Source organism: Carcharodon carcharias, chromosome 15 (genome assembly GCF_017639515.1).
Source record: "Carcharodon carcharias isolate sCarCar2 chromosome 15, sCarCar2.pri, whole genome shotgun sequence".
In the NCBI taxonomy this organism is placed as follows: domain Eukaryota; kingdom Metazoa; phylum Chordata; class Chondrichthyes; order Lamniformes; family Lamnidae; genus Carcharodon; species Carcharodon carcharias.
This window is the reverse complement of record NC_054481.1, coordinates 111,136,484-111,161,737: the sequence shown is the minus strand read 5'-3', so window position 1 is coordinate 111,161,737 and position 25,254 is coordinate 111,136,484. Positions and strand designations below refer to the sequence as shown.

The 25,254-nt window shown below is 43.4% G+C and overlaps 1 protein-coding gene across 1 annotated transcript; it reads left to right on the top strand.

The window, feature by feature from the left end:
• Nucleotides 1–212: 212 nt before the first annotated feature.
• odad1 (outer dynein arm docking complex subunit 1) lies at nt 213–24,778 on the top strand. Its single transcript, XM_041205672.1, has 15 exons — nt 213–277; nt 1,822–1,903; nt 2,492–2,591; nt 3,128–3,317; nt 6,773–6,895; nt 8,880–8,993; nt 10,049–10,116; nt 11,345–11,532; nt 12,568–12,702; nt 13,810–13,892; nt 14,628–14,796; nt 16,745–16,908; nt 18,684–18,787; nt 19,335–19,428; nt 24,700–24,778. Exons 2-15 carry the CDS (start codon nt 1,840–1,842, stop codon nt 24,766–24,768), a joined length of 1,665 nt encoding a protein of 554 aa, XP_041061606.1. The 5' UTR covers nt 213–277; nt 1,822–1,839; the 3' UTR covers nt 24,769–24,778.
• Nucleotides 24,779–25,254: the final 476 nt, after the last annotated feature.

The following is a 25,254-nucleotide window of genomic DNA, read 5'->3' as shown; positions in this document are numbered from 1 at the left end:
GCCCTATAAGTGAGGTGAAGCTCAGCTCAGCTCACCCCCCACACACCCGCCTCCTGCCCAGAGCCCAGGATTGACACATCCCAGCCTCAATGCTGGGACTGTAACCATCGCCAATCTCTTGTATCCAATTCCAGACTGACAATTGCAGCCGCTCCCGATTGGCCGGCAACCCCCGGCCTTGGAGACTGTTGCTAACAACAACGTTTCCCTGATGAAATTAACAGCAGGCTCTGGGGAAAGGAGCCTTGTCCAGGATCTCACCCAACCCGCCAGCCAGGTAGGTCGTCACTTCTTTTGCCACAACTTTACACCCAACTGTTTCGTTGCCGATTTGCAAACTTGATGGAATCTAAACCCGGGAGAGGTTTGTTTTTTTTTATATATATTATTCATTCATGGGATGTGGGCGTCGCTGGCTGGGCCAGCATTTAGTGTCCATCCCTAATCGCCCTTGTTCAGGGGGCATTTAAGAGTCAACCGCATCGCTGTGGGTCTGGAGTCACATGTAGGCCAGACCAGGTAAGGACGGCAGATTTCCTTCCCTAAAGGACATTGATGAACCAGACGGGCTTTTTTTTTACAATAGGCAATGGTTTCATGGTCATCACCGGAATTTTATTGAATTCAAATTGCACCATCAGCCATGGTGAGTCCCTGGGTGACCAGTCCAGTGGCAATCCCACTGTGCCACCACCGCCTGTTACATATGTTTAACTGGCGATGTGCCTGCAGACCCCCCATGGGGTCCCATTCCTGGGTTTTGTTGCTTTCATTTCATTGTTTTACAATTTAATACAATTCAGGCAGAATTCAGTCCGAATGGTTGCAAAACGAATACGAATCTGAAAGGTTTCCTGAGCAATTAGAAAAAGCCCAATAAACCTTCAGCGAGAATCACATTTAAGTTGCTCTGCAGTCTAATTTGGGTCAGTGTCATCTGAATTTTTCCAGAGACCAATCGATGGTTCTCAGGCAAAAGACCAACGTGGTTTCAAGTTCCATATTCCGGATCTGTGCCCTGTTAACTGGTATTAACAGGGGTGCTGGGAATCGACCTCAGTGCCACTGGATGGTGGGGTGGGTGGCAGAATCACCCAGCAACCTGTTCTGGATCGTTATCCAGTGATTGCTGTGGGCATCAAGTGACAGCAAAACTGACCTCGGTGGTGAAGGCCCCCCCCCGCCAGTTGAATATCCTGCTGACCCTCGATAACTGGAGCTCACCCATGAAGATTAACCACTCAGCTGAGACATTGAAGGGTTTGTGGCTAATTGGTGTTCCTGCCTTCAAACTCTGGTGATGGTGTTGGATTTTAATTGAGCATGAATCTCATCTGGTGAGGTGTTTACAAAATCCAAATCAGTCAAACATACTCCACTCCTTAACCATCTCAACAGTGCTTGATGCTGAAAGTTTTGGGAGTAGATTGAACAAGGATAGCAAGCTGCGATGCATGGGGGAAATGCTCAAATACTTCATCTGGCAAGAGATAATTAACTGAGTGAACATTTGTATCAGTTTGCACAGTTTCAGTAAAGAGCCATCCATGAAATTTCCTTTGGCTGGAATGGGGTTAAATATATTCCCCGAGGATATTCTGACTTGGTGCAGAACCTTGCAAGTCCCCACATTAAACGTGAATTCGGTGCTGGTCATGCTTTCTGTGTAATTCCCAGTGTAACTGTAGGGTGCAGACAGTTCAGAGCCTTCACAAAACTACCCAGCATTGTCTATCTCTCACATTAACTAACATGGTCACAAGATGAAATCCAGGTGGCGAGTAACTAGATATCAATCTCAAACTTTTTTGTGTTTTATAGATAATCTAGAAGACAGCAATGCCTCGTGGGAGTGCCCTGAGCAACTGTTCCAATGGCAGTGACAGGGACGTGGAGGGACTTGGTAGGAAATGTATTTGGTATCTTAATTCTGATCAGAGTGTGATACAGGAGACATGTGATTTCAAAAATACAATTCATTCATCATCCCTGTAATAACCAATGTCTGCCAACATTCAGTCAGACACACACACACACACACACCCACACATAAATACACACACACACATACACACATACACACACACATACATACGCACACACACACATACACACACATACATACACACATAAATACACACACACACATACACACATACACACATACATATACATACACATACACACATACACACATACACACACACACATACACACATACATACACACAAACACACATACACACACATACACAAACACACACACACATACACACATAGACGCACACACACGTACATACACACACACACACACATACATACACACATATACACACACACACACACACACATACACACACACATATACACACACAAACGCTGAGTTAAGTGCTTTGGGCGTCCTGAGGAGGTGAAAGGTATTACGTGAACACAAACTCTCCCTTTCAAGTTACCTCTCCCTGCTCTCTGAGATCTTAGTTGTTTTCTTACAGCTGAAACAGAGTTGGCAAAGCTGCAGCATCAGTTTCGAATCATGGAGGGAGACCACCAGGCTTACACTCTCGAGTCACAGCAGCTGCTCAGGAAGCAATTGTAAGTATCACCAGGATACATCTCTGTGGAATTTAAATGAAAGTTCAGTCAGCGGGGAAGTGGAGGCAGTTATGTTAGCCTTTCACCTCTTTGTCCCTGTGGACTGCAGACTGTAATGATGAAGGGATATTTACAATGGATTTAAGGGCTCCAGGGATAGGATCTTTGGACAGACAATGCTCTCTTCCAAGTAGGTGCCATTAACAGTGAAAATCTACCAATTCAATCTCCTTCAAAAACACCAGAGGAGCCAGAACTGAGAGCCTGTCTTGAAGCTGGGATAAATGGGGATGGATTAACTCAATATTAGCCCATTCTGTAGCTATCCTGGAGTATTTGGTGGGATAATATAGTGGGAGCTTAATTAGCTCTGTATCTAACCCATGGTGTACCTGCCCTGGAAGTGTGTGATGATTATAGTTTATCTTGACACAAGTTCTGAGCACTGTTAAATGACTTTAAAAGTCACTAACCTGTGCAACTTTTGCATCACTATTTGCAAGAGTGTCAATTCCTAAACCATCTGGTTTTTCCAGGGCGGAAGTTGAGAATCTGGAAAAGGACCATGGGGAGTTGATGCTGAACCTACAGCTTTTAGAAAGTAAACGCAACCAACAGCAGGACCAGGAGAACATGGAAAGTGTTCAGAACATGCTGAGCTACCGGAACGAGCTGGAGGATCAGATTGCCAGGGAGAAGCAAATGATCGTGGATCTGGAGCAGGAGGTGCAGATAAGGGTTTGGGACCAACTGGGGATAGCGGGAACTTCTGGAGGGGAACATGGCCCAGCGAGTGGCCAGAATGCCTGGGAGCAGCAGTGTGAGGTTCTGTTCATTCCAATGACAGGGCCTCAATGATATACCACTTGAGAATTTACAGCCCAAAGCACCAGGGAAGTTGGGGGAAAGTGGCAGCTCAGAGGTCCAGTGGTGGTGGTGGGGTTGGGGGGGGGTGGTGCGGGTGGCAGAGTGGGGTGATGACCCTGGGGTGGTCAATAATTTGCAGAGGGGGAGGAGTATTCCTGGTTTGAAGTGGGGGGGTGCGGTGAGGGTACAGCCCAGGTTAGGGGTGGGAGGAAAAGCCCAAGCCGGGGGGAGAGTCAAATAAGAATGCCCATGTTGAGGAACCAATGGTTGAACCGTGCAGGAGTGCAGTGAAGCCTGAGGTTCGGGAGGTCCAGGCCAGGTGAGGCCTATGCTCCTGCTCCTCTTGGCCTCCACAAAGGAGAGTTTAATGCCTCTTTGATGTTGGGACTGGGTTGTTTCTGTCAGCGCAACCTTTGCTGGGCCTCCACCCCGAGGGTTAAGGTGGGTTCAGACACTGTTGACGGAACAGAACGTTTGTTTGCTGTCTAGCTCATGGAGGTGCTTCAGATGCCTGGATAGTTAGGGCTTGTAAGGTCAGGAGAGGAACGGGAACAGAGTGCTTCTTGTATCTTCTCCATTTTACAAGTCTGTTCACCCAATTTCCACCAGGACTTAAAGCTTCCCTCAGTTTATCCCTTAGATTGGGGTGTCTGCTGCTCCAGTGACTTTGCTTCAGGTGTGACAACGAGTGGCAGGAGGACATTTTATTTATCCAGCCAAACCCAATCCTGCCCGTATCTCGCCATCCACACTTTCCAGCCAGGGTCACTAGAAGTGATCAGGAGCAGGAATCCTTACTCATTTTTCCTCCCTAATCCAACAGCAGTCAGGACAACAGCTACCTGGCTGAGAATAGTTAGTGTGGCTCATACTGGAGATAAAATCTGAAACCTTGTACACTGAATGCCTCAGCATCAACCAAGCCAGTGCATCAGCCCTCCAAGCTGACAGTGTTTGTATTGCTTTGCTTCCTTACGCTTTGTTAATCCTTTGCTGTATCATTTCCCAGAGGGTTTACAGACGAGCTGGTCTAAGTTGCAGGACCTGGTCACTGGAGAATGTACCAGCGCACCCTTGGGTGATTCTCCCATCACCTATGTTTGGTTGGGTGGCTATTGCTCCTCCCTACAGTGGCACAGCAGAGCAATATCCTGTCTTCATAGTAACTATGAGCACAGACACATATTCTAGTGTCTTCTTGCAATTTGACTGTATATATGTATGTGCCTGTGTTTGTGTGTCTCTTTTTGTTACTCTGCGTCTCTCTATTTGTGTGTCTGTAAGGTGCTTGTGTACTTAGGTGTGTATATGTTTTATGCAAAAAATGGGCGTTTGTACTGTTATGACTAATCCCCAGATGAGGTCCCCAAATTTGTTAACTTCCCGAACTGGACCCTATTTTTGTTATCCTTCCGGGTGAGGAGGAATGAACCAGCTCCCCTTCTTTATTCAACCCCCTTGACTGATCGCAACAAGGTTAGTTTAAAAGGGATCCCTTCCCATGCGGATACCTTTTCCCAGTCCAAATGTATTTATTTTTTAGAAGGAGCCAATTTAACCAGACTTTCTTGGGTCAAAGAAAGAGTAAGTTTATTAGTTATCAAAGCCCGAAAAAAAATAATAAAAATGCAACACACATACACATAGATTGGAAATGAGAAGTTAAGAGTCCAAATAAAGTTTTTGAAAAATATGTGAAACAGTCCCTGACTTGTCGGTGAGGCATAGATGGCGATACGTTTGCGGCCGTTAAGTTGGGTAATTCCAGTAGAGCTGACTTTGGCAGTTTTGCAGTTAGTTTGGAGACACTTAGTTCTGCAGGGTGGCTGAAAGGCTGTTTTATTTCTTTTAGATTGTGGCTTCTGCTGAGCTTTGTTTCCAGCAACAGAGACTATTGTTCTTCAGCTTGCTGTCACACACTATCACACACCAGCACCTCAGACTTTTAAACTGATTTTTCACTGTGTATTCTGTAAGGGGAAAAACCATGACTCATACCCAGAGTCCATGTTCTTTCATCATTCTGAGGTATAAATCAACAGGAGATGGATTTTGGATGTCTGCTGAGATGTGCAATCAGTCTCTTGTCTCCTCAACCACAGGAGATTAAAGTTCAGTCTTTTGCATCTTTCCTATCACCCTATCAAATCTCTGTTTGAAGAAGTCCATAACATCTTTTAGATGTGACATTCCATGGGACTAATCTCTTGGGACTAATCAATCAACTATAATCCACAGTGGAATTTTCCAGGGAATGGTCACTGCACATTATCAGCCATCCTTTGCTCAGTGTCTTTACTTGTATTTCTTTTTTAAAAAAGGTCTTCCTTAAAAAGTTCAAATTGCCCGTAGGTCATTGGTACCATTAGCCTGCTTTTGTAACAGTATCTTTTTTATTCATTTAGGGGATGTGGGCATCGCTGGCCAGGCCAGCATTTATTACCCATCCCTAATTTCCCTTGAGAAGGTGAAGGTGAGCTGCCTTTTTGAACCACTGCAGTCCATGCGGTGTAGGTACACCCACAGTGCTGTTAGGGAGGGAGTTCCAAGATTTTGACCCAGTGACGGTGAAGGAATGGCGATATATTTCCAAGTCAGGATGGTGATTGGCTTGGAGAGGAACTTCCAGGCGGTGGTGTTCCCATCTATCTGCTGCCATTGTCCTTCTAAATGGTAGAGGTTGTGGGTTTGGAAGGTGCTGTCTAAGGAGTCTTGGTAAGTTTCTGCAGTGCATCTTGTAGATGGTACACACTGCTGCCAGTGTTTGTCGGTGATGGAGGGAGTGAATGTTTGGGGATGGGGTGCCAATCAAGCAGGCTGCTTTATCTGGATGGTGTCAAGCTCCTTGAGTGTTGTGGGAGCTGCACTCATCCAGGCAAGTGGGGAGTATTCCATCACAGTCCTGACTTGTGCCTTGTAGATGGTGGACAGGCTTTGGGGAGTCAGGAGGTGAGTTATTTGCCACAGGATTCCTAGTCTCTAACCAGCTTTTGTAGCCCAGTATTGATAATGGCTGGTCCACTTCAGTTTCTGGTCAATGCAGATGTGTGACAGTGGGTATATGTCTGTATATGTAGATGTGTGTCTGTGTGTCTGTATATGTCAGTGTTTGTCAGTGTGTGTCTGTACGTATCAGTATGTATTTGTATGCCTGTATATGTGGGTGTATGTCTGTATATGTGGGTGTGTGTCTGTATATGTGGGTGTGTGTCTGTATATGTGGATATGTGTTCGTGGTGTTTATGGTTACTTCTTATTAAATAAGCTGATGTTTGTTGAAGTTATATTTTTGTTCAAACCCTTTTTTAATGTAGATAAAGAAGTTGGAGCAAAAAATCTTTGAGCAGAAGAAGGGGCTGAGTAAAGATGTTAATGTTCAAGTGATGAATGAACAGGTGATGAAGAACATTGGGATCATGGAGGACAGGTTGGACAGGGTAAGGATTCTCAGAATGTAGGAAAACATCAGCAATACGTGAAGGCAAAATACTGTTAGCATGATGAATTTAAAATAATGACAGGAGATGGGTGAGACCAAAAATATCAGAAAACTGTCAGCTCAGATGCAGTTAGAGTGGGTCTCCTTTTAAAGTCCCAAATTGACTATCTCTCTATTGCTTGCCTCTAATTCGGGTTCAATTCTACCCCATGAATGATCACACACATCGACAAGAATGTTTAGCCTATCAGAGCTGAGCATTAGACAGAAATCAAAGGTTAATTTCCCGGATACTGTTGTGAGCAATCCAGGAGAAAAAAATCATAGAGAATTCCCAAGATGAATATTGAATGATGAATCAGATTCCTCTTGTTAGTTTTCTACTGTACAGTCCAGCCTGCATCTGAAATGTCACAGCAATGCATGCCTGACCTCTCTCAACCATCTTTACACTGCTATAATGTCAGTGCTGTCTCACTTTACAACAGCAAGTAAACATAACTCCGGCTCACAATGAAACCTACTGGCATATGTCCAACCAGAGTAACCAAGCCCAATGGAATCTGAAGAGGAGTAGGACTTGTTTTTGCTATCCAGCTAACTTAACGCAGGGCAGGTGTTGAATCTAAGATCCTTTGTTTTTAAAGCTCAAGACTATGCCGTGCTAAGTCACGGTTTGTGCTGACAGTAAAGGCGGGGTGGGGGGAGTGGGGGGGTGGGGGGGTGGTGGTTCCTACTAAACTATGCAACATTTTTCCACTTTCCACAAGCTAAGTTGTCCCAGTTCCTCCCATCACCCAGCCACAGCTCAAAGTAGCTTTATCTATGGTTCATCTATAGTTTAATTCTTAGGTTGATTTAAAAGTTATTTTGGATTCCATAATTGAAATGGGATGGCTTCCTAATCTATTCTATAAGGTTGCCAAACTTCCAAGATTGGCCTGAGCTTCCAGAAAGTAAAGATTAATCTCCAGGAAATTGCTGTAAACAAAACCCAGAAGAGAAATCACAGGGATTTAAAAAAGTGGCGTGTTGTTTTTACTTTACTTGTCAAATATTGAAGACGGGAAATGTTAGCTTTTTGATGGATGGTCAGAAATCATCCCCAAAGACCCCAATATTGACGGGCGGGTTTTCCAAGCACGGATCAGAGTTTCCGATAGCAAATCTGGAAGTCTAGGTTGCTCTGTATGCTGTAGAACTTTAACCCCACAACAAGAGGATTTTATTTGATAGGATCCCTGCCCTGAAATCAGCCTTATTGACAGACACGGCTTCCAGTTAGGCAAGGAGGTCTCCAGAGTAGGTCACACCCCCAGGTAAGGAGCCTATACCTGCTACTGATAGTGTAAGGGGTCTCCAATCCCCATCCTCTGGGATGGTGGCGTGGGGTGGGGTGGGGTGGGGGGGTGGTGGGGGGTGGTGTTGGTTGGATCCTTAACTCAGGGGAAATCTTTGGATCATGGGGATCTAACGGGGCCAGGATCCCTGTGAAGGAGGTAAGCTGGGTGTGGCAGGGATGGTTCAGTGGGAAAGCACTCCTAACCTTCCCGGCCCACAAGCAAATGCTGCAAGGGTACTTGTCTTTTCCCTGAAACTGTCCATTCCCTCAATTGAGCTGCTGGCTTTCCCCAGGCCTGGGAAACCCAGCCAGTCAGGGCCATATCTGCAAGGGAAAGTGAACATGAGGCTCCCAAACTCATTATACTATCTACATGGTCAACCTGCCACTTGGGCGTGCCCACCCCCTGCCTGCCTCTGTTAGACATGGAATTAGGGTCAGGTTTGAGATTTTGTAAAGTTTTACTTCTCACTTGCCCCCCCCCCACCACCACTCTGCCAGTATTCGGGGGTTAAAATGAGGTGGATGGAGGTGAGCAGTCATGTGATGAGACTTCCAGGAATACATCCAACCATGGTTGACAATTCTACTGTCCTATCGCATGAGTTAATTTGTGGTCATTGCTGTCCCTTGTCTTCAGACTCTCAGGAAGTTTAATACCCATCTTACAAGGAATGGACAGTTGAGGGAGCAGATTGATACGCTGCGCGTGGAACGCTCAAGGTTCGAGCAGCTCCAGCGGAAACTGGGAAAAGTAAGGATTAAAAATGACTCTCACTTGTCTCTTTTTGAATATTCTTTCTCCCAATCAGGGCAGCTCCTCATTTTGCTGAGAGGGTGAGGTAGTCAGGGACTGCTGCCCAGGGTTCATTGGCTTTAACACCACCCCTCGGAAGGGGAGCTTTGATGCCTGCCTGCATCAAGTATCGAATCAAACCATCACTCAGCCTCTCACAGCCTGAGACATTGGTGATGCTTAGTTTTTCAGTTTATTCTTGGGTGAATCTGATGAGGTTAATATTTATTGCCCATCCCTAGCTGCCCCATGTGCATCAAGTTAACCACATTGTGGTGGAAGGGGAAGTGTGTGTAGACGTTCTGGCCACGTGCTTCCCTGTGCTAGCTCACAAATGATCAGACTTATTGGCCGGGATTTTCCAGGCCTGCCATGGGCGAGGCGGTGCCCCCTCCAGAAGCCCATTGACTTGCGACGGGACCGGAAGATCCCAACGGCCAGGCGGGCGGAAAATCCCGTCCACTGAATCCAGTTACACAACTTGTTAGGGTGGGATTTGAACCCATGACCTGGCCTACAGCCACAGATCCCAACCTTGGCCGTGCTCATGTAGGGAAAGTGGAGAACAAAAGGCAGACACTTCTCCATACACACACAGAGAGGACAAGTCAACATGGGGCACTCCCGCATTTCTCAGCAACCAGCACAAGAGCATCTGGACACAGAACGCTGTGGGTATGGGGGGTGGGGGGCGGGGGGGAAGGTGTTGTGGACAAGATTCCGAAAGACGAACTGGGGTCTGCGAAAAGGAACTAAACAGATTCTGCTCTGCTCTGATTGGCAAATTTATTTACAAGACCAGCGACCCTCCTTTAGCCATAATCCAAATGAAAGGTGGCAAGGGTTGAAGGGATTCAGTTACCTCTTGCAGTTCCTATGTTCTTTCCTCTGGTTGTTCGTCAGTCATTGACTGAAGGGGCAGAGAAGCTGTTGTATAAATGGACTGGCATTCCTTCCTCTCTACCATGTGGTCTAAGCCCAGACATTGTGTGTGTCTTCCTCACTTTGATCAGGAACTTCTGGAGATTCGGAAGGAAATTGGTTCTGTGATTGACAGTTCGACTGCCGCGTACGAAGCCAGGTGAGGATATGGCACCCAAGGGACAACCCTTCTCAACCCAGTTCACCTCTCTTGATGATTAATGGGTCAACACAGCCTTCTGAAATATGTCATCATTACGAGGGGTGATTTTGAAGTGGGAAATGCCAGGAACCAGTACATTTATGTGAATTCCTGGTGTTGCCCTGGATATGAGTGAAACAATGTGTGTTGTGAGACTGAACTCAGTGTAGCCCGTAAAAATGGCTTAAAGGTTATCCCACAGAAACAGCCCATTAATCCCTCCTACACCTTGCTCTGTCTGTTTTGTTCTATAAACAGTTGTGTACAAGTTGGAAAACATGGGTCATATAGAATTCTGTGGCATCGGAATTTAATTGTGCTTCAGTGTTCCAACCTGATATCAAGGAACTAAAACACAAAGAGGAAACTGTTTCCAATTAATTCTTTGCAGGTTCAACCAGTTAAAGCAGTGAATAATTGTGTCATATATACCAGCAAGTTTATAGGTTTTGGTCTGTGCTGAGTGAACTGATCTCAGGCAATTAAAGCTTTATAATTGGGCTCAGTATCCAGGGGCTAGGATCAGGAAAGAACAGCCCTGGCCATGGCAGATGGTGAAATTTGAATTCAATAAAAATCTGGAATTAAAAGTCTAATGATGGCCATGAAACCATTGCCCATTGTTGTAAAAAAATCCCATCTGGTTAACTAATATCCTTTAGGGAAGGAAATCTGCCATCCTTACCTGGTCTGGCCTACATGTGACTCCAGACCCACAGCAATGTGGTTAACTCTTAAAATACCCTCTGAACAAGGGCAGTTAGGGATGGGCAATAAATGCTGGCCTAACCAGGGACACTCACATCCAATGAATAAATGAAACAAAAAAAAAGAGATCATTGGATTTTAGATGGCCTCGCTATGATGTTTGTGAACTCAATGTCTAGGCTAACGCATGTGATTGACTCTGAAGTGGTCTATTGAACCACTCAGTTGTGTCAAAAACCACTACAAAGTATTGTTCAAGGAAAAGACCCAATGCGACCTTCTCAAGGGCAACTAGAACATGGGCAACAACAGACTGGTCTTGCCTGTGACACTGAATTCCTGAGAGTGATGTGGTGTGGCCATGGAAACAAACTCCAGCAAGGAGTCAGCACCTTCCAGAGGGAGTGAAAGAGAACATTTCTGTGTAAGGTAGTGACAGCTGAGCTCTGGCTGATCTGTTTGCAATGACCTGATGTAGGGATGAGGCACAGACGAAGATGCAGCAACTGAAGGAGAAGGCAGAGAAAGACTTAGCGTTGCATGCAGCTGAGATGAAGGAACTTCAGCGAGTCATCGACCACGACAGGAAGCTGAAGGAGTTCACGGGAATTAAAACTCAGGAGCGGTCGAATGAAGATGAGACATTACACGGCACCTACAAACGAGGTAAAGATATTTAAAAATCTTCTCGTCAACAGAGACATGAGTTTAGGATTGGCCACAACCTGCCTGAGGGACAAATGTTTTTATTATTCATTATCAGGTTGTGGGTATCATTGGCAAAGTTGGCATTTCTTGCCCATGCATTGTTAAGCAATAGCAGTTTGATAAGCCGGAGTGTCTCACTAGGCCAAGGGATATGGGGGGCGGGCAGGAAAGTGGAGCTGAGCAGAAGATCAGCCACAATCTTATTGAAAAGCTGAGGAGGCTTGAGAGGTCCATATGATCTGCTGCTGCCCCTATTTCTTATGTTCTTAGGCCATTTCAGAGGGCAGTTAACATTCAAACACGTGGCTGTGGGACTGGAGTCACATACAAACCCAGACAGGGTAAGAGCGACAGGTTTCCTTCCCTGAAGGACATTAGTGAACCATTTTGGTTTTTATAACAATCTGACAGCTTCATGGCCACGCTTACTGATAACAGATTTTTTAAAACCGAATTCAAATTCTCAAATTGCTATGGTGGGAGTTGAACCCAGGCTTCTTCGATTACTAGTCCAGTAAAATAACCCATACATGACTGTATCCTATTACGTTCTATGTGGAACAGCAGCCACAATGACCCATCTGCCAGTGTAAGCCCCATCTCCTGTACCTGCTGAGACTGCATTGCAAGTGGATATATAAAGATCTCAAGTGGAAAACTAGAAGCTGAGAGGTGGGCTGAAATTGTCACCTCATCAATGCTGCCTGCCTGAGGAGTTGGAAAATCCAAATAAATGGAGCAGCCTGGCTGCCTCCTTTAGAGCTCTGACCTTGCCTCCTAAAGGGGGTTATTCCAGCTGTTGCAGGCAATGCACAAGTGAAAGGTGAGGATAGTAGTATCAGCAAGAGTTGGGGTGAACGCTTTCTTATAATTGCTGTGATTATACTTCAATAGCACATCACCAGTTGTAAAGCACTTTGGGATATCCTGTGGTTTTGAGAGATGCTATATAAATGTAAGTCTCTCTTTGGTGTGCTTGAACCTTGTCCTCAGAACACGGCGATGCAGCAAGAAAAAGGAAGGACGCAAAGGAAGAGACAGTGGAGATGTATGAAGCTGCCTTACAGCAGATCCGAGCGCTCACTGGGGAGGACAGCTTGAATGTGCTGGTGGAAAAGTTCACAGAAGGTGAGGCAACACTTTCTGTGTTCTGATCATGAGCAGAAAGACTTCAGGTGATTGGCAGGGTCAGAACTAAGGAATCACCTGTCAGTATGAACAGAGAAGGAGTGGGGCTGTCTGGGGTTGGGTTGCCAACTGTGATTAAATGTATTCCTTGAGGTTTTATCACATTACTTGCTGCACACTCCAGCCAACACATCCATCCTTGTGATGCACTGCCTCCCTACACAAATTGGAAAGTAAAATGTTTGCCTGACAGCCAAACAGCCTTTCCTTCCCCCATTTTCAATATTTTTATTTCTGTTAAAGAGAAATGTTCAAATAAAATGACAAAAATACAATAGTTTTTAACCATGATTTTTCTCCAGGGTTGCACACAGCATGTCCTGGAGATTGACCTTCAATTCCTGGCTCTCCTGGCCAATCCTGTAGAGTTGGCAACCCTAGGTGGGCAGACAGTGGTTAGTGGTAGGACAGCAGCCGGGGGAAGGGTGAAGGGGAGGGAAAGCTTTTGGGGAAGGGGAGGAATCAGGCGCGGAGGGGATAGTGGGTGTCTGGTAATGCTGGTCAGTCAGGGATTACCAGCTGTCATGATGTTGAATGTTACATTCCTTTTTTAAATTTCAACTTGATGGGTGTGGGGGTACCAGTGTAAAAGAACCTTTTGCAGCAAGTGCTGGCCTTGAACAGTCCCAACATTGGTTGAAACTTTGCTCTTTAAAAATACTGTGTATGAACTACAACAAGGAACCCTCCATTCTAATGTTTGATGGATAATGGCAGTGTCATTGTTACAGGGTAAGTTTTAATGACAGTAACATAAATAACATCAGGTAAATGACCAGGTTAAGAAATCTGAAGTAAGAACAGTAAATGCTGAAAATACTCAGCAGGTCTGGCAGCATCTGTGAAAAGAGAAACAAAGTTAGCGTTTCAGCTCAATGGCTTTTCATCGGAAATCGAGGGGCTGCAGGGATCCTGGTTTGGTGCCAACAGTTCAACAATAATGGTCTTTGAAATGTCAGTATGAGAGATCAGGATTTCTGTACATTCTTTAACAGAGTATCTGTCTTAACTCCAACTCTCAGACTGTGCGGTGTTTTTCTCTGACAGTGGAAGATCGGAACTTTGCACTGTTTAATTACATCAACGAGCAGAACAGTGAGGTTGAGAGATTGCAGGAGGAGATTGCTGATGTAAGTCTTTACAAAAAGGTTTTCTTTTTAATAACTTAATCAACCACTATGCAGAAACGCAGGTAAAGGGCACAGACCGGAACCAATTACAATGACTCAGTTAGGCAGATTCCAAGTCCTTTCATGATTCATTGGCTGAGAGGTGTCTGAAGGGGTCAAAAGGACATCAGACAATGCTGAGGAGGGAAATATCTAAGAGGCCAGTCAATTTTACGGCCTACTCCTGCTATTTTCCATGTTCTATGTTCCTATGTTTATGACAGCTCAATGCAATTCTTAGTGTTGAGGTGTTACAAAATTGTTAGTGAGAAATAAGGTTTTGCACTTGCCGTACACTGGTGAAACATGCAGAGAGACTGTGAAGGGAAGAATATTTATGAAATTATTTGTTCTAATTGTGTTCTGATCAATATTTAGCCCTCAACAAACATCACTAAAAACAGATCAGCTGGTCATTGCTGTTTGTGAGAGTTTGCTGCTGGCATGTCAGCTGCCACATTTCCCACAGAACAGCAACTGCACTTCAAAAGTACTTAACTGACTGTGAAGTGCTTTGGCATGTTTTGAGGTTTTGAAAGGCGCTATATAACTGCAAGTTCTTTCATTCATTTCTGCAAAGGTTCCTTCTGAATGTGTCTCCTTACAAGTTAAAAAGCACTGGTTCATCTTTTCATCCCTGTGACACTTCATTCAGTCCCTTTGCTCTCCTGTACATTTGTTTCTTGGGTGTCCCAGATCCAGGCACAGACTGAAGCCTTCAAATCACAGGAAGTCCAACGGGAACAAGAACATAAAGCTATTCTGAGGAAGATCGAAACTCAACAGGAGGAAGCGAGCAAACTGGCCATGGAATATGACAGCAGGATCAAAGGGGTCAAAAAAATACTGGACCAACTCAAAACAAGTAAGCAAGGAGCTTCAGTTAGAAGTTATGAATTAATTCTGAATTAATATATTTTTAGAAAATTTATTTATTGCATATTTATTCATTATAATAACAACTGACAGGCTCAGGGAGTAATTCCACCTAAGTCAGAAGATACAGGATTCAAACCCCAATCCAGACAGTCTCAGTGAGTGGAGACCATAGCTCCAGCTCAGAATTCATCATAGTGGGATACTTTTTGTCGAGTAGGAGCTGAGGGCTCCTGCACCCCCATTGTATGGGTAGTGGGAGTTCATAAAACCATCCCACCATAGAGACTGATCCCCTAGCGGCTGGGAGAAAGATGGTTACAGCCATGGAAGGAGTGCTTATATCATTAGCTGTCAGACAGTTAACTAGCTCACAAATCCTTCCATAACTTCACGCTATCCTGCAGGTGGTGAAGATATGAGATGGCAATGATAAGAATTGATAGTACAACAAAATTCCACCAGAAAGCAGTTTAAATATGTTACTAATGGAAGACAAAGTTCTACTGTTAGGATTTCTCTTTATCCTAATTTTCTCACATCCACCCCTGAAGATATTGACTCTCGCTGAGGTCCAGGGTTCCAAAGAAGAGTCATATTGGACTCAAAATGTTAACTCTGTTCCTCTCTCCACAGATGCTGTCAGACCTGCTGAGTTTTTACAGCATTTTATTTTTATTACAGGATCTAAAGATACTGACTAGATAATGCCAACCATGACGGGCAGTTTCACCTTGGCCAGAACACTATAGCCACAGGATACAGCCTGCCCTTGAAAAGGGGAATGGGTATAAATTCAAAACTAATCTGTGGAAACAATGGCCAGAAGCTTGCAGTAAGCGGCAAAGTGACCACAATCATCACTGGCCTCAAAGATAGCTACCCAAAAAGATCTAGTGACTTCTGTAGCAAGTATTTCACCTTTCCTGATGTTAATTTGAATTTGGTACCAAGTTGAGGGGATCTCCAAGCACCCAGCAACAGCAATGTCATCAAGCAGGGTTACAGCCCATCAACTTGAAGGATAGCCACAGGAGGTAAACTAGGAAGTAAAGTGTACTGGTTATACTTAACTTTTTAAATCAATTTTACGGAGAGTGAAATAAAGATGGAACATACACGTTAAATGCTGAAATATCATTAACTTTGAAAAAAATCATTTTTATTATATTAAATTCTATCATATTAAACAATGGAAATTTACCATAATGAAAAAAAATTGGCATTCCACAGATATAAAATTAGTTTTCCAGGGCCTGAGAGGTTGTTTATCAGTAGTTATAAATTAGTACACCATTAAAAACCCAATTAAACCTCATTAATAAGGCATCAATTTCTCAGGAGGTTTTAACATTCATTTATAGTGTAAAAAGGCAGTTTGCTTCAGTTCAGTGATTTCTAAGGAATGCTACCTTAAGGGACTTTAGTGGGGCACCCTGTCGCGGAGCAGGGAATCAACTGGCAGAACCTTCCATTTGTCCAAGTTTCACTGTGCATGAGCAGATGCCAGAAGTTGCTGGTGGTTTCACAGGGTAATGACAGCAAGTGCTGACTGTTTCTCTGTCATTACAATCACAAAATCTGGTCCAAGATTTCACTGAGTGAGTGGTCAATCTATGAAACCAGCTCTATGAGGATGGTGGAAGCAGTAAGTATTGAACCAGTCAGATGCAAATTCGATAGATTACTTTCAGAAAATAACATTTTGGAATGCAGAGTATAAGTAATTTGAGACATGACCTGTGTTAGGTATAGCATACTTGGGAGGAACAGGACAAACATTCACTGTCTAAACCCACACATGGAGAGCGTTACCTTGGGCTTCCCTGGGGTCAATCCAACAAAAATCAGCACCAACAGAAGGAAAAGAAAGAAAACCATGTATTTTTTTAAATCCCACGTGAACCTTTCTAATTTGATATGTATTCCGTCTACAGAAATTGAATCATTGTTTAATAGAATAAACTGTGATCGATCTATTTTGGATGAAATGTTGGGATCTTCATCTGGAATCCGAGATAACAATGTGATGCAGTACCTGGGCCTCATTGAACAGCGCACCAATGAGCTACTATCTATCCAATCCTACCTCGCATCCAAGGTATCTATGGATCATTTTCTCTATGCACAGACATCCTCTACTTTGAAGGTTTACTTTTTAAAATTTATTTGCTCACAGGATGTGGGTGTCACTGGTTAGGCCAACAATTATTGCCCGTCCCTAACTGCCCTTGAGAAGGTGGCCGTGAGCCATCGCTTTGAACTGCTGCTGTCCATGTGGTGTAGGGACACCCGTTGTGCTGCAGGAAAGAGTTCCAGGATTTTAATCCAGTGACAATGAAAGAACAGCAATATAGTTCCAAGGAAGATGGTGCGTGGCTTGGAGGGATCTTGCAGATGTTGGTGTTCCCATGCATCTGCTGCCCTTGTCCTTCTAGGTGATAGAGGTCACAGGTTTGGAAGGACCTGTTGAAGGAGCCTTGGTGTGTTGCTGCAATGCATTTTGTAGATGGTATTTTGAGCTGAGCAGAGAGCTAGAAAGTAATGTTCACTCCTCTGGATATCTTCTTCATTGTATTGATCACTCGGCTGGTTTGTGCCACCTACTGGAAGTCGGTGAACTGCAAAATATACAAATATTTTGCCTGAGTACTATCAGAACACAGAGGGACTTGCCCATTTGTCACTACAGGATTCCATCCCCATGTTATGGTGTCAGATGTGGATCAGCATGTAGCATTCTCACTTCTGACTCAAAAAGTCATCGGTTCAAGTCCCATGGCAGAAACCTGAACACATAATCCAGGTTGACTCTCCCTCTGTATACTAAGAGAGTGCCATGCTGTTGGGTGACACGTTAAGCTGAGGCCCCTATGTGCCCTCTTGGAAGGATCCCATGGCACTATCTTGAAGAAGAGCAAGGCGTTCTGCCTGGTGTCCTGACCAATACTGATCCCTCAACCAACAACAATAGAAGCAGATTATTTCATTATTTATCTCATTGCTGTTTGTGAGAGTTTGTTGTACACAGATACCTGCTGTGTTTCTTTTCTTCATTTCAGAAGTGAAGGATCTATTATCTAACCCATTCTTGTCACCCATCAGGGACCTTCACCCTCTCTGCCAAGAACCCTGGCACTTAGATGATTACTTCCACGTCCATTGGTTATGTGGGTCAATGCACCATTTGGTGCAGCACTGAGTCAGGAAAGTTAGGTTTCATCCCCAATCTGGTATCAACCAAGTGATAACTATAAAGGGAATTAGTCCTGCTGATTGCTGTCTGTAACACTTTCTGGAAAATGTCTGCGTGTAGACAGCAAGTGAGGACAGGACCAGGCTCACCTTTAACACTCTCCATGTCTGAATAACTTGCCAGCGCTCACTATCTGGGTTCACACATAAAGAATGGGCACTTGGATACGGTACTGAAGGATAGTGGTACTCTTGGAACCATACCTAGTATAAGCTGGTGCCTTCAGAGGAGGTAAAGGAGAAAATTGGAAACATCTGCCAGTGTTAATGCTGACGAGTAAATAAGCTATTGGATACAATATATATATTGTCATTGTAAATATTGTAAAAGGAGTAGTCAGTGTTAAATTTACATAGGATATATACTAGAAAAGGCAATACTTGCAGGGCTATGGAAAAGAGCAGAAGAGTGGGATTAATTGGAAAGCTCTTTCTAAGAATCAGCATATAAGTATGATGAGCTGAATAGTCTCCTTCAGTGTTGTCTGATACTAGTCCTGGATTGACTCATGTAAAAGTTTTATAGACTGATTAAATTCAGCTCAAGTTGTGTCCAAGTGGTGGGTCTCTTTGAGTGTGTGTAGCACTAATATTTATTCTTCTACATCCTGTTCACTCCAGGATTATGACAAACCATATGACCCACGGGAAGCTGCCATTTTGCTGATGGGCCAGAATCTGAAAAATCCGACCCAGCCAGTGTACATTGAACCTCCCACCACTGGGTCTGTATCTCCCATCTCCGTTCCATCAGTCTTTTGTGGGAGGGGCAGAGATCAACACAACCACAAGCTCACATTATCATGGAAATTGTAAACTGTTCTTACTTAATTCATATTTTTACTCTTGCTATATAAATCATTTTTTTCACATCATTCCCAGAACAAGGGGCTGTGCAGACATGATCTGACCTCTGATTGTACCTCCTTTAGGGGATGGGCCTCATGAGGAGTCTGTACAAATTACGCCAGAAGTGAAATTGGCATAGTACAAATATAATGATAGCAGATCAGCAGCCCATTTTACACCATGCCTGAATGAAAAAGACAATCAGGCAGGATGTTAATGTAAAACACACATGTATGAATGTTGGGTAGAAGCAAGTTATCATGTTCAGGGGAGATGAAGAAAATTAGTGGAGGGAGGGAGGGGCTGGGCGGAAGGAAGTCCAAAGAGACTACAGTTGGTTTTCTTCCCTGATGATGTGGATTGGAATGTGATGTTTGGGTCAAAATGTAAGAGGAATAATTCTTGTTGATAACTCTTTTCTAGAAATGATAATGACAGTGACGTAGAATCTCCAGTGACTGACGAGGAGGAGAGGCCCCTGACTCAGACTGAGCTACGGCAAAAAATACTGAAAGGGGTAAGATCAGAGAATGTGTGACCTAATAAAGCCCTTAAAGCCTCTTTCCCCTCCCACGAACTGATTAATGCTGAGTGTCACTGGAAATATTGCTCCAGCACGTTCCCTGCAGTTTGGACCCAATCACTCTCAGGATGCTGACTCTAAAAGCCTACATGTATTTTATTTTTTCTTCATTCTTTCATGAGAAGTGGGTGTTGCTGGCAAGGTCAGAAGTTGTTGCCCATCTCCCTAGTTGCCCTTAAATTGAGTGGCCTACTGGACCATTTCAGAGGACAATTAAGAGTCAACCATATTTCTTTGGGGCTGGAGTCCAGGCCAGGTAAGCGTGGCAGATTTCCTTCCCTAAAGAACATTAGTGAACCAGAGGGGTTTCTACAACAATCAACCATTACTGAGACTAGCTTTCAATTTCAGAATTATTCATTAATTGAGTTTTTTTAACATAAGAATGTACATACAAACATATAAATTAGGAGTAGAAGGTGGCCATTCAGCCCCTCAAGCTTGTTCTGCCATCTGAGAAGATCATGGCTGATCTGACTGTGGCCTCAACTCTACTATACTGTCCACCTCCTATAACCTTTGACTCCTGTGTCAATCAAGAATCCATCTGCCTCAGCCTTAAAAACATTCAATGACCCTGCCTCCACCATTCTCTAGGAAGACAATTTCACAGACTAACTACCCTCTGAGAGAAAAAGGTTCTCCTCATCCCCATCTTCAATGTCACCCCAACCTCTCACTTTGCTTTATCCAGTCTATTCCCTGATGGAATGATATCACTCCTCGCATCCACTTATCTTCTACGTCCATACATGCTTCTTTCTTTACACTTCCTCACATGTCCATCTATCTCCCAATAACTGAGTCTGCCCCTGCAGATATGCAGATTGCTGGTGACTGTAGAGCCTAGATATGTGAAGCTAACAGCAACCTCCAATGTCACATTACCATGCTGCTATCAATCAGCATTGACAATATTATGGATCCTGACATTTGTCTTTCTGATGCTGATGGCTAAATCAAACTCTTTACAGGCATGAGAGAGTCTGTCCATGAAGGTGTTCCTCAGTATATGGAATGCTAGTGTAGAATCATTGCTACTGGGGAGACAGTGATATAGGTGTAATGTTACTAGATTAGTAATCCAGAGACTAATGCTCTGGGAACATGGGTTCACATGCCACCATGGCAGCTGGTGGAATTTAAATCCAGTTAAAAAATCTGGAATATAAAGCTAGTTTCAGTAATGGTGACCATGACAACTATCATTAATTGTTGTAAAATCCCATCTGATTCACTTATGCCCTTTAGGGAAGGAAATCTGCCATCCTTACCTGGTCTGATCTACATGTGACTCCAGACCCCTGCAATGTGGTTGAATCGTAACTGCCCTCTGCAATAGCTGAGCAAGCCACTCAGTTCAAGGGCAACTAGGATGGGCAACAAATGCTGGCTTTGCCAGGGATGCCCTCATCCCAACGATGCATATAGAAAAAAAGCAACTGTCTGATGAGGACTTGCTGCACTTTGGTCTCGGATCTCAGGCGGGCAAGGCTGAACAGCTTTCCATCAAATCTGTGATGTAAAAAGACATCTGATGTAAATGAACTGAAGGCATATGACAGAAGCAAAGAGAATACGTCAATAAGTATCGGTGCCAGAATGCAACCTGGTTTGACCCCACTGTGGATCTCAAAGGGTTCTGATGTTTCTCCGTCATAGCTGACCTTACCCGTCATCTTGCAATGGAAAGACAAGGATAATCTTCCATCTTCATTTAGCTACTGGTCCTGGGTATTATTTCCCAGTGAGAACACCTTTCTTTGGCTATCCTTTTGCAAACTGTTTCCATAAAAGGGATCATGTTTTGACATCACCCTTAACAGAGGTTCTGGTCTGCTCTTCTGTCTGTTGCAGATTCCCATTCTTGTCCCTTATTGTTGAATACCAATTGGGTTATGCATACCTACCTAGTGGTCTGGTATTTGGACAGTAAAACAACTTGATGCACTGCCAGATAGCACATCAACATCCTTCCCCATATCCTTTAATACGTTTCCTTTTCAAATACTATCCAATTCCTCTTCACACAGTTTACAGTCTCTGCCTCAGCAGTGATTTATAGTAAAGTATTCCAGGTCCTAATAACTCTTCTGCTATATGTGAGACACAAATGTAAATAATTGCCCTTTATATTAATACCACTGATTAATACAATAAAAAGGCAATCCTCTGAATGCAAGGCAATTGTTAGCCGTGGTTAATTTTCTTGTGTTATTTGTACTTGTTAGCCAGGTAAGGTTCATGGTACACAAACACCTGTAAATCCTACTTTATTTGAAAGATGGTTTTTACTTCAAATCCCAAAAAATAGCAATTTATCTGTTCCGGTTCCCCATACACCTTGGGCTTTCCGACTAATGAAAATATTCCCTGAAAATATGAATTGAAGTATGCAACATTAGATTCTTGTTGCTGCGAGTGTATTTAACTAGTGAGACAAAGCAGAAGCCTGTGGAGTTCATCATTGAAATGCCACCTTATTTATTAAATAAGACAGCACATTAGTTGCTGATGGGGTTCATATCAGTTAGTTCTATTAATTGTATTCATTTAGACAATTTTATGTACACTTTTCACTTTCACGTCAGAATTGAGCAGGGACGGAAGAAACACTTCTTTCCCGGTTACAATTTGAGTGGCTTCATATTGATTAATTGAATTTAATTTCTAACGGCTGCCATGATAGGATTTGAACCTTTGCCCCCAGAGCATTAGCCTGGACCTCTAGGTTACCCAGCCAGGGACATTACCACTACACCCCCTTTAGCCTTCCACCACTCTTAAAGTGTTGACTCTTCCTTGTTGTGGTCCCACTGCATGAGGTCTGATGGTCCTCTGGTACCTTGTCCAAGTGGTCATCTTCCTCTGCGAGCAGCAGCAAGTTAGCTGACTACAGAATACATTACATCACAACCCTCATCATAAACATTCACTATAAAATGGGTCTTCTGATTGTTATCTTAAAATCTTCCATCTGTTCACTGAATGTAACTCAGAAAACTGTGCACCATCCCCATCTCATCAACAACTTCAACGTCCTTCAATGATTTCCCTACTTCCATTGTACTTGCCTCAATCCTGATTGTTGTGATCAGCTCAATTCTCCCAGTTGTCATCGAAGCCACTTTTTCGTTTTGTCACCTGTGATCATGGTGTTTAAACTGAGTTAAACCATTTGGCTAACAAGATGGAAAGAGAAAAGATGCACAAAGACAACAGGATTTTGAAACTTCAAAGTTACCCAAAAACATTTCCTCTGGACTTCAGAATCAAAGTATCAACAAATATTGTTACAATCCCAGCTGATGTTACTACTGGACAAGCCAGATCCCAGGGTGGAATCTGGCTTGATAGATCCTAACTTCTATTTTTTGTTTAAAAATGTGGAGGGTGGCTACTGAACAGAGTCACAGGAGTCAGCCAATGAACCTCTAACAAAAGAATAAAATATTTATTAAACAAGAAAACATTAACTATATTACAATACTCCTTCACCCACAACTAGGCCTTTACAGACATATACGGATTCGTAAAGATAACACAAGTTACAAAAGCTATCTTATACTCTAATGTTCACAGTAAGTACACAGTACATGTAAACCAATAGGCAACCTGTAGTTAGGCACATCACACTCTGAAACCAAGTGACAGATGCCACCCCATACAGATGCTATGGATTCCTCATCAACTCTCCCCCCCCACCACCACCCCCCAGATGCTTGTCACACCTGGAGCCAACCAGTCTCACTGAACTCCATCTTTCACACAAGGGTTTCCAATCTCTACTTTCGAAGAGCCAGCTTTGGAATCTTCTCCCAAACGACACTTTCTCTCAGACACCTTCCACGAGGATCCACCTCCAGGGTTTTGAACTCTCCTTCTGATGTTCCTCTCTGCCTGGATCGCCATTTGCATTCAAGCTTTGCCTTCCACATACCCTCTCTTAGATACTCAACCATGCCAACAAAACACCACTGCTTCACATGCCCATAGTAAAGAGTTACAGACCTTCAGCTGTCTCATTGGATCTTCTGGCTTTTTGCAAGCCTATTTTGCTCTAAGTCTGCATCCTGCAGCTTTCTCCCTTTAAGTTTGGAGCCTACCTCTCTGCTCCTCACTCTTAACTTCACTTAACAGGACCTTTTCCAGATTCCTGTTCTTTTCCTATGACTAAAAGGTCTTCCTGGGACTCTCATTTTTGCCCCACTCCCTGATTTCTGGGACCTTCTGTTCTTTTGGGAAATCTGCTCTCTCTGCAGTTCCCTCTGTTGTATCCAGCTCCTCCTGGCTTCAACTGAACTAAAATTGCTTTCTGTTTCTCGCTGTCTATATGTGGGCTTCCTGTTGCTAGGCAACAGCCCAGGTTTTTTCTACTTTGTTTTAACTCCTCTAAACCACTGCAAGCATTATAAAACCTCATTAAAAATACAGGTACTCAAACAAAGTTTTAGACCTGCTGTCTCCACTCAAAAACGTACTCGATCCCAGGTTTCACCCTTTTAACCCAAAATAGAAAAATATAAACTAAACTTAAACTTAAAGCTAAAACTCATTCCTAATACCCACAAATAAAAGTATAACTTATTAAACTATCTCTAGCTTAGGCCAGACATACTACCAAGGCTTGGTTGGTTAAGGTGCAGATGTCAGTTGCGGCTCAATAGTAGAACTCTTGTCTCTGAGTTAGAATGTTGTCAGTTTAAATTCCACTCCATAGACTTACGCCCAGTATACAGGCTCCACACTGTAATGCAGTACCGAGGGAGTGTTGAACTGTCAGTGATGCCATCTTTCAGTGGGATGTTAAACCAAGGTCCGGGGTGCCCTCTCAGGTTGATATAAAAAAAAAACTCCCATATAATTGAAGAACAAGGGAGTTCTTACCAATGTCTTACTAATATTTATGCCTCAACCAACATCACTAAAACAGATTATTTGACGATTATCACAACGTTGTAATACATTCAGATACTGACAAGGGGAGGATTCACAGGAGTTCATTTTCCATGGCCAGAGATTGATACATAGCCAGCAGTATAACTCAAGAATTGATGACCCTGCATTGCTCAACCTGGTATCTGTATTATCTGCACCTTCAGATACCCAGCTGTCTTTACATGTTTAATGGTTCCTTTCAATCTTTCTAGTTGCAGTGCCATTGTGTTGATGAATTCAGTTATTTCACGTCTCAATGTGTTTTAGGTGATGAAGAAAGAAGCAAAGGCTCTGAAGAAAAGCATTCATTATGACCGCTCTCAACAAAAGCCCTAAACCAAGAAATGCTCAAAAAGATCACAAGAATTAGTACTTTAGGTTTATTGAGATTACTGTGTCTGCATCAATTTTTTCACTCCAATCTTCTTCCCTCAATATGTTGATCCTTGCTGGGTGTAGATTTTTGCTGTTGCTACATTTTTTATTTAGAATAGTTGTAATTCCAGAATTAGCATGTAAGGAATGAAATAATTGTTCCTTGTATAATTCTTCAAAGAGGAACATGCCAGTACACTCCAATATCACTATATTGGTTATGAATTTGCTTCTGCTTGCTGGTTGTTGAAACTGAGAATAGGAAACTCTAGGGGTTAATTAACTGGAATGGCCACTGTCACGGACCAGCACATCGTTCATTAATAGCTATTGCTTCTATTCAATATTTATGATAAGCTATTCTTGTGTAATTAAAACATGAGAGGTATATTGTCTCCGGAATTCAATGTCTCTCAGTCTGGGCAGTGAATTTGATTGACAGGTGTT